Source organism: Galeopterus variegatus, unplaced genomic scaffold (genome assembly GCF_000696425.1).
Source record: "Galeopterus variegatus unplaced genomic scaffold, G_variegatus-3.0.2 Scaffold4000, whole genome shotgun sequence".
Taxonomy (NCBI): Eukaryota; Metazoa; Chordata; class Mammalia; order Dermoptera; family Cynocephalidae; genus Galeopterus; species Galeopterus variegatus.
This window is the reverse complement of record NW_007730111.1, coordinates 57,112-67,243: the sequence shown is the minus strand read 5'-3', so window position 1 is coordinate 67,243 and position 10,132 is coordinate 57,112. Positions and strand designations below refer to the sequence as shown.

The 10,132-nt window shown below is 48.4% G+C and overlaps 1 protein-coding gene across 1 annotated transcript in view; it reads left to right on the top strand.

Annotated features, from left to right (window-relative positions):
- Positions 1-10,132, top strand: part of KCTD17 (potassium channel tetramerization domain containing 17) — a 22,386-nt gene that overhangs the window by 558 nt on the left and 11,696 nt on the right. Inside the window, exons 2-4 of the mRNA XM_008586494.1 lie at positions 745-773; positions 1,581-1,709; positions 9,852-10,049. Of these exons, the coding sequence (XP_008584716.1) occupies positions 745-773; positions 1,581-1,709; positions 9,852-10,049 (356 nt within the window). The remainder of the gene's footprint in view (positions 1-744; positions 774-1,580; positions 1,710-9,851; positions 10,050-10,132) is intronic.

Sequence of the window (10,132 nt, the reverse complement as noted above, 5' to 3'; positions counted from 1 at the left end):
AACATTACTTTTAAGTTGGTTGAAAGTATTAACTGACCAAACACCTCAGAAAAATGTCAATTAGGCAGCTAAGAAAGCATACTCTGTTCATCACTTTAAAAAAATATACAACGTTATTAACTCCACAGTGTAACAGTTGTCAGAGTCAACATTTAGGTAGATATAAATGAAATATTTAAAAGGTAGTGTAAACAGTTTTCAGGGCATACACATAGCTTTTTCCTAAAGAATTGCTCTGGCAACTTTGTTAAAAACCAATTCACCAGAACTATGGGTGTATTTCTGGACTTTCTTTGCCTGTTTCCCATACTCGGAGTGGCACTGGCTCTCCCTAACCTTCCTCCAAACCCCCCTCTCACTCCCCCACCTGATCTTTCCCTCTGCATACTCAGAGTGGCACTGCATACCAGTCCCCTCCCTGCCGTTCCTTGAAACCCCCCTCTCACCCCAACAGCCTTCCTTGCCTCCCGGAACTCCTCAAGACCAGGCTCCCTTCACGGTTTACAACTGGAAAAATCAAAATCCTTCTTTCTCAGAAAAACCTCAGAGCCTTATCTCCCTCCTGGAGACTGTTTTCTTTACCCACCAGCCTACATGGGATGATTGTCAGCAGCTCCTGCGGACTCTCTTCACATCAGAAGAATGTTAGTGGATCCAGAGGGAGGCTCTGAAAATTGTTACTGGTCATGATGGCTGACCCTCCGATGACCCTGTTTGCCTCAAACATGTGTTCCCCCCTAACAGACATGGGTGGGACCCAAACACGAACCAAGGTAAGGGGGCTCTCGATCTGTATCACCAGACTTTCCTTAGGGGACTCCACACAGCAGCCCAGAAGCCCACTAACCTATCAAAAGTAAGTGAAACTACTCAGGGATCAAATGAAACCCTGCTGCTTTCCTGCAACGCCTTATGGAGGCTTACAGGACCTACACTCCTGTGGACCCTGAGACCCCAGAAAACGGGCAGGTGATAAATATTGCCTTTGTTACCCAGTCAGCCCAGACATTAGGAGACAGCTTCAAAGACAGGAAGGATTTAAAGGAAAATTGTTATCTGAGCTGGCTGAAATTGCTCAGAGGGTCTTTAATGACAGATAGTCCAGAAAAGAAACAAACCAAAAAGCTAGATCTTAAAGATGCCTTCTTCAGCCTCCTGCTGGCTGAGGTAAGCCAACCTCTCTGCCTTTGAATGGACTGACCCTGGGGGAGGATACTCTGGACAATTAACTTGAAGTCACCTCCCCCAAGGATTTAAAAATTCCCCAACCTTATTTGATGCAGCCCTTCAGCCTGTTTGTTGCCAAGATGTGAGGCATTGCCAGTGGGGGGGGGGGGTGCTCACCCAAGCCCTGGGACCATGGAAGAGGCCTATCACCTACCTCTCCAAGAGGTTGAACAGTGTAGCTGCAGGATAGCCAACCTGTCTCTGAGCCATAGTGGCAACTGCTTTACTGGTAAAAAGAGGCCAACAAGACATATGCTTAGAGGCCCCTCACTCTGTACAGACTCTCTTACAAAGTACACCTGAACATTAGCTCACCAACTCCTGCTTCACCCAGTATTGGGCTTTACTTCTAGATCAACCCCTAAAAACCATGGCTCTAAATCCGGCTACCCTCCTCCCGGATGACGACGACCCAATTGAGCCTGTCCATGACTGCCTCAAAACAATCGAGACTCTCCAAGGCCTCCGGCTGGACCTGACTGGTGTGCCCTGGACAGAACCTAATGAAATGCTGTTCACTGATGGAAGCAGTTTCATCTCCAATGGAATCAGGTATGCTGGGACAGCCATGGTAACTTTAGATGAGGTCATTTGGGCTCAAGCCTTAAGCCAAAGAACATCTGCTCAAAAGGCTGAGCTCATAGCCCTAACACAGGCTGTAAAGTATGGAAAAGATAATTTTTTTTTTTTTTTTTAAAGATGACCGGTAAGGGGATCTTAACCCTTGGATTGGTGTTGTCAGCACCACGCTCACCAAAGTGAGCAACCAGTCATCCCTATATGGGATCCGAACCCGCAGCCTTGGTGTTATCAGCACCACACTCTCCCGAGTGAGCCACGGGCCGGCCCCAAACATGCTAAGATCTTAAAAGCCTCCAACAATGCCATGAATTAGAAAATTCTGCCAGACCACAGGATTTATTTGCCACACGCTCTAGGCAGATTACTGATTAAACAAATACATCAAGGAACACACCTTGGGTCCACAAAATTAACCAAACTTTTAAAAAATATTATGACATCCAAGATCTTGATGAAATAACAAAAGATATTGCTACCAGACATGAAATTTGTTCACAAGTAAATCCAGGGCCAAAATCAAGGCTGCCCATTGGAACCAGAACGCAAGGAACCAACCCTGGTGAACACTGGGAAATTGACTTCACCGAGGTAAAACCTGGACAGTATGGGTATCACTACCCTTTGGTGTTCACAGACACTTTTTCTGGATGGGTAGAAGCCTTGCCTACCAAAACTGAAACCGCTCAGACAACACTAAAAAAAATTGTTATAAGAAACTGTCCCCAGATTTGGCCTACCTGTAATCTTGGGGTCTGACAATGGCCGGGTTTCACAGCTCAAATTTCCCAATTATTAGCTAAAACATTAAAAATAAATTGGAATTTACATTATATTTATAGGCCACAAAGTTCAGGACAGGTAGAACGAATGAATCAGACTTTAAAAGAAACACTAATCAAATTAAAGCTACAGACTGGTGAGAATTGGGTGAGCCTCCTTCCCTTTGCCCTCCTAAGGGCTAAACGCACCCCCTACATGCAAGGAATTATACCCTCTCTGTTGCCCTGCCTCAGAGATGATAAACTTGCTGAAATCACTAACCATAACCTTCTTCAGTCTCTTCAGGCCCTCCAACAGGTAATACACCAGATTCACCCCTTGGTCAGAGAGGCCTGCCCACTGACAAAAGCAATTGGTCAATTGTGCAAAAAGGCCTCCTGGAATTTGAGAGGGGTTACATTGAATCTATTGATCAGTTTGGGAAGAATTGACGTCTTAACGATATTGTCTTCTAGTCCATGAACACGAAATGTCTTTGCCTTTATTTAGATTGTCTTTAATTTCTATTAGCAGTATTTTGTAGTTTTCAACAGACAAGTCTTGCATGCTTTTGTTAAATTTGTTCCCACAGTGCTCTTCAATGCTTTTGTGACTGAAATTGTTAAGTTCATTTTCAGACTGTTCATTGCTAGTATATAGAAGTACAATTGCTTTTTTCATTTTAGTCTCAGGTCCTCAAACTTGCCAAACGTGTTTAGTTCCAGTAGCTTTTTGTATGGATTCCTCAGTATTTTCTACACACGGAACCATACCATCTATGGATAAAGGCAGTTTTACTTGTTCCTTTCCAATCTGAACCTCCTCCTCTGTCATGAGTAGACTGACTAACATACAATGCTGGCCCCAAACAATGCTGCATAAAAATGGCAAGCATGGGCATGCTTGCCTTATTCCTTAGTTTATGGGAAAAGCACCCAGTTTTTCACCATTAAGTATGATGTTAGCTGTGGGCTTTTTGTAGATGCACTTTAGTAGATTAAGAAAGGTGCTTTCTATTCCTAGCTTATTGAGAGTTTTTCCAATTAAATAACAATTTTAAAATGTAAAGTGCTTTGATAAAAAAGATTTACACCAAGTGGTCAATCTGACATTGTTGTAAAAAGTTAATTTTTTCCTCTTTGCTGTGGTCATTGTGTCCTACACAGAGGCTGGACCTATCTGAATGAACAGCAGCAGCTGCACCCACATGTAATCCACACAATCAGACTAACAAGGTGGATTATATATGGCTCTAGGAAAACCTGTTGTTTCTATACCAACCATTCGGGTGTTATTAGGGACAGTCTTGCATTAGTCAGAAAACACATTTTTTAAAAAAAGAGTCATATGGTGGTAATAAAAATTGGTTTGAAAATTTTTTTCCTGGTCACCTTGGTTAACGAACAATCAGTCAAACTCCTTGTTTTACATACTAAGTACAACAGATTAAGTACAGATGAATCAATGGTTTGATTCCTTCCTAAAGAGGAGTTGGGAATGAAATAGAGCTCCCTACACCCACATAACGTACGCTATCTGCTTCTGTAGAATTGCTTGCTTAACCTAAGTAACTCCATTTTACCCCCTGTCTGACCTGCAGACTACCCCCCTTCTGCATGAGCAACCGTTGATCTCATAGAAACAAAAGCCGTTGCATAGAAACAGGAGCCACACACAGTAAACTATTACATGGGAACAGGAACCATACACAGTGAACTATTACATGGGAACAGGAACCATACACAGTAAACTATTACATGGGAACAGGAACCATACACAGTAAACTATTAGATGGGAACAGGAACCATACACAATGAAAAGTTGCACGCTTGACTGCTCTGACGGCTCATCCTTGGCCTCTGTGACCTCGCTCCCTAGCTTGCTTTGTGCACCTGGACAAACCTGTGTGCCAACGGGATGTAGTTTTTGCCTTTAAAAACCCCACAAGACCAAGGCCCAAGGCCGCTCTTCCTTGGTTGCTTCTTGCGAGATGGACGCTGGCTGCTGGAGTGAATAAACTGCCCTTTTCTGCTCGAGTGGTGTGTAAGTGCATTCTTGTGGGAGGGTGCCTGACAACACCATCACCCCAAAAATTATCTAAGGAATGTTTGGTTTTTTAATATTATCCTCTAAATGGGAAGGCCATGCAAAAAAACATGAAGAGTGACAGTCCGTGGTTACACGTAGAGCTATCTGGGATTCCATGTTTTGTAAAAGCCTCTCAGTTCCACCTCCCCGAAACCAAAGCCTCCTCTAGGGCAGGGACCACCTCAGACATCTTCATCCCTGTGCTTCGATGCCTAGCACATAGATGGTGCTCAATAAACACAGTGATGGCCTGAGTACAAGGTTGGTGGAAAGGAAGGGTTAGGGTCCTTTTCCAGAGGTGGGGGTACCCCTCCCAGCCCTCGTGCTTTTCCACCAACACATGGCCTCCCCTGACAAAGGCCAGACACAGGCAGGGATGTGGCAGCATCTGAAGTTATATTTAAGGGTCTTAGCTCTTGCCACCTGCTTCTTGGCTGTGTCCCTCTTTGGTGAGGTTGCTGCTTCAGGTGGGAACATTTTAGGTGCTTGCTGAGGGGGCGCTGTGTCTAGGGATAGGTGCTCCTGAGGAAAGGAGCGGAGTGAGGCTGGCTTCTCCTGCACTTTGGGACCAAAGTGCTGGCCCAGCCTCCACCTGACACCTCCAGGGCTCTAGCCAAAAAGACAATTCCCGTGGAGTGACAATGACCAGCCCTGGCACTAGGCTCAGATGGGCCCATGTTGGACCAGCCCTCTGCCCATGCTTTCCTCACATGCCACGTGGCATTAAGGAGACCTGCTGCAAGGGTGCTGTGGGGTCTGTGGGAGGCAGGAGAGCAGAGGGGCGATCAGTTCTGGCTTCAGAGTCAGTGAGGCCAAGCTCTGAGGCTGGCCCTGCTCTCAGTCACCATCTTCAGCACAACCGGGGAAGGGCCCATGATCTCTGAGCATTGGTCTCATCAGCTGTAAGACGGGGATAGTAACAGGACCTGTCTCATGGGCTCGTGGTGAGAATTATGTGAGATTACACATGGGCACTCCCTGGTGCAGCAGAGACTGTCAGTAAATGACAGTGGCTCTTGTTGTTTCTGAATGCCTGGAGCAGGTCTTTGGCTTGTCCTGTAGTAGATGGTAAACTCGTCTTCGTTGAACACACAGGACGTGCGGTGGTGCACTTAGAACAGTGTCTGGCACATGGGAAGCAAAAAGCAGTTAAATAAAGTAAAATAGAAGTACAGTGTGAAGGAAGACAGGTGTCCAAAGGACAGTCCAGTGTTTTGGGATTTTTGTTCCATTCACCGCCCCTAAGTGAGGCACAGTGTTTGACACCTTCAACACCTGCAATTCGGCAGCACAAGGATGGAGTCTGTTCTAAGGAGCTCACTGTGCGGTGGGGGAAACAGGCAAGAAGATGGTACTACAGGAAGGAGGTCGGGGGGCTCTGGGCAGTTCCCCCACAACATGAATATTGGCCCTTCCCCCCCACTCTCCCTCCCTGGCCCCAGGCTCTGCCCCACCCAGGCTGTTCCCTTTGTACACCAGTGCCAGATTAAGCTTCTCTAAATGCCACATGGATGGCGTGTATCCTTTGCTCAAAAACTCGGTGCTGTCCAAGTCCTGCTGCAGAGTCCACACTCCTCACCAGGAAAGAGGCGGCCCCAGGTGGGCAAGGGCTGGCCCAAGAAATGTGGAGGCTATTCCACATCTGTCCCGTCATGCTGAGCGGCCCCGTGCAGGTCACTCTGTGCCTCGGTTCTGTCACATGTATAGGAGCAGGTCAGGTCAGGCAAGCCTGGGTTCCTTCGGCTCTAGGACACCAAACTCCACCTTCTCGACTTTTACTCCTCACTTAAATTTGTCTCGTTCAAACTGGCCCATGATTGGTCTCTGGAATGCAGCTCCTATTCCTCCCTTTCCAGAAGTTTCTCCTTCCTCTTCCCCCACTTGATCCACCATCCCCTCTCCCCACTTCCCGAGACCCTTCCTAGGCCCCTTCTTCTGAGACTTTTCACGTCCTCCTGGCGTGAGGGGTCTCCTCCCTTCCCAAGGCCAAGGACAGCTCCACCTGTCCTCTCCAGCCCACATTGCTCTCCTGAGTATCACAACTGGAGGGACAATTGTCTCTTGCCCCACAGGCATTGCAAAAACAGGTTGCCCCCAAACTGGACTCCTCATCCCTCTGCTTGCTCCCCAAATCCACCTCTCCTTCCTCCTGTACTGCCTGTCCTGCTTCACAGAACCACCATTGACGTGGTTCCAGCCAGGAGACTCCCCTTTCCCTCTCCTACCAAAGCCCCTTGAACCTGTGTCCTTCAATTCCACCTCCTATGCGTCCATTGAATCCACCTGCTCCCATTTTGTCCTGTTGACACTGCTTTGGTTTGGGCTTCCCCCACTGCTGACTTAGACACAGAAGGCCTCCTAACTGGTCTCTTGGTGCTTCAGAACATCCTTCCAGCAGCCCAAGGGGCGATCGAAGTGGCAAATCTGACCGTCACTCCCCTGCCTACAACCCTTAAGGGGATAAAAAAGTATTTCCTGCTCTAGCTTTGTTTTAGCTAGCAATGGTTGAGCACTCACTGAGTACCAGGAGTGCTGCTGATCTTTCAAGGCTAGTTCATATCCCATCTCGTTCATTCATTCATTCATTCATTCACTCATTCCGTATACTAAATGCCAGGGACTTGGCTAGTGTTAATAGACATTATATAATTGAATCTTTACAATACTCTAGGGTCACAATCATTATAATTCCCATTTTGCAAAAGAGAAAACTGAGGCTCAGAGAGGAAGTTGCTCAATAGCACATTAGTGAATTCTCAGGAGCAGGATTCTAGCAAGTCTTTGACCTACTCCCTGTCAAGGTGAAAGGCTTTATGGAGCAATCAGGGCCTTGGGAGGTAACAGAGAACCTACCCCCAGTACGGACCAGGATGCCCAAATGTTCAGGGCCCCTGTGTGACACTAGAATCAATGAGGGAAGCTCCACACCCCATCCCCATAGACCAGGAACTGGTTTGAAACAGTAGGAAGGTTACTGGGGCCAAGTCCAGCACCCACCCCCTTTCAAAAGCAAACCACTCAAAAGTCAAATGTTGGTAAAAATGGAAGTCAGCTTTTATTCAGAAATACCAGTGATCCAAGGAGAGATTAACATCTCCTTGTTGGAAAATGGGACAAAGATCATCCTTGCTATGAACTTGCAAGGAACTTGGCTGCATTTTGTTTATGCCCCAAATTTTTATAGAACGTGGAACTTAAAGGTGCTGACCCGGGATATTTGGCAGAAGAAATTTCTAAGTAGCAAAGCATTAAGGAAGTTGCATGGGTACTTGTAACAGCCTACGCTGAGTTATGGTGGCAAAGGCACAACATAAAGCCAGAATTTAAAAGGGAAGCAGAATATAAAGATTCGGAAAATTTGTAGCCTGTCCATGTGGTAGAGAAGCAGAGAGCATTTTCAGGAGAACAATTCAGTGGTGTAGCCCAGCGACTGTTTGCTAAGGAGATGAGTACGGAAGAAAGGGATTATCACGAGAAGGGGGGAAAAGACCATGAAAGCATCTCAGAGATCTTGTAGGCTGCATTTTCCATTACAGGCCCAGAGGCCTAGGGAAACAGAATGGTCTTGGGGAACAGGCCCAAGGCACCCCCGACCCATGTCTCCAGTAAACCTGAAGGAGAATGGGCAGACTAAAGCAATCTCCAAGACTCAGATTTACTGAAGGGTTTTCGAAGGGGGGATTGAGAGAATGGAACATGGGAAATGAAAAGCAGGAGGGAGGGGAACGTGAGCCGTGGGGGCTCCATGCAAGGAACCAGGTACAGGGTCTTACCAAGGTTGTGCTGTTATCTCATGATCCTGCTGGGGGGTGGAATCAGCAGAGCTTTACTGATGTCTTCCTTGAACGTGAGCCGTGGGGGCTCCATGCAAGGAACCAGGTACAGGGTCTTACCAAGGTTGTGCTGCTATCTCATGATCCTGCTGGGGGGTGGAATCAGCAGAGCTTTACTGATGTCTTCCTCAGTTTCCCAGGGCCTGGATAGTACATGCAAGCCTGCAGCTCCAGGCTGGCTGGAAAACAACTTTACATTCATGTCAATAGTGTCATCTTGGGCCGAGCCTGTGGCGCACTCGGGAGAGTGTGGTGCTGGGAGCGCAGCAGCACCGAACCTATATAGGGATGGCCGGTGCACTCACTGGATGAGCGCGGTGCGGCCCGTCTCAAAAAGGACAAAAAAAGAAAGAAAGAAAGAAAAACTCGGGAGAGTGTGGTGCTGGGAGCGCAGCAGCACCGAACCTATATAGGGATGGCCGGTGCGCTCACTGGATGAGCGCGGTGCGGCCCGTCTCAAAAAGGACAAAAAAAGAAAGAAAGAAAGAAAAAAACTGTGTTCTTTTAGAGCCCATCAGTTTTGGGCCCCAACATGGCTTCAGTCCTGCTCACTCCAAGAAGAAGAGAGGAGATGAAGGAGGACCGCTTCCCAGCAGCCCTTGTTCCTGGTCCCAGACCACACGAGGAACTGCCCACTTCTCCCACTCTGCAGTACGCAGAATGCCAGTCCCACCTCCAGGTTATCAGGGCAATAACTCATTTACAGATGGGAATCCCTCCTCCCTCTGGACTTACAGATGGGAAAACTGAGACATCTCCCAACACTTCATCCTACAGAAGCCAGAATGAAAACTCAGTTCTCCGGACTCTGATCCAGGGCCCTCTCTACTCTTCCCCCCTAGAAATCGTTCCCAAGGATCCATGACGACCCATGCAGGAAAGGGGCATTGGTGCTAGAGATGAACCTGCAACCCACCTGGGCTCCTGCCGGCCTGCCACTTACCAGCTGCGTGATTCAGGCCATCACTTTACTTCTGTGGCCTCATCTGTAAAATGGGTAGAGTAATACCAGCCTCCCAGGGATGCGGAGAGCTTAAGTGAATAATACACATACAGAAAGCGTCTGGCACGTAGAAGATGCTCTGCCAACTTTAAGTCCCATTATGTTGTCTTCAGAGAACTCATGTGGGGGAAAGAACCCACGCCCTCCCCACCCACCCTGTCCCCCACCCTTACACATACACCGAGGGCAGAATGAGAAAACACGAGAAAACACATACAGGTAAACACAAGGGGGATCCCAGGAGGAAGAAGATTCTTCCCATACCAGCTGTTTGATAGCCCCGACTGGACAAAGGGAAAAACCACCATGGGGACAACGAAAGGGAAGACCGCTGATTTGGGGTGTCACCATATTCCCAGTGTCCGGGAACTTGACTTTCCGCAAACGCAGTGACCCATTGGCCAAAGGCTTCTTCCGGAGCCCCCAGCACGTGGCCCGCCAGGAAGGGCAGAGCAGGGCGGGACCGCGGAGGGCGGCGCGGCGACCAGGCGGGACCCCTCCCCGGGCCGAGCCGGCGGCGGCGCGGACTACAGCTCCCGGCATGCGCGACGCGCCACGCGCCCGTCCCCGGGCGCCCGCGCCCGGGCAGACGCCGGCCGGCCGGGGATGGTGGCCGCGGGGGCAACGGCCCGCCCGGGGC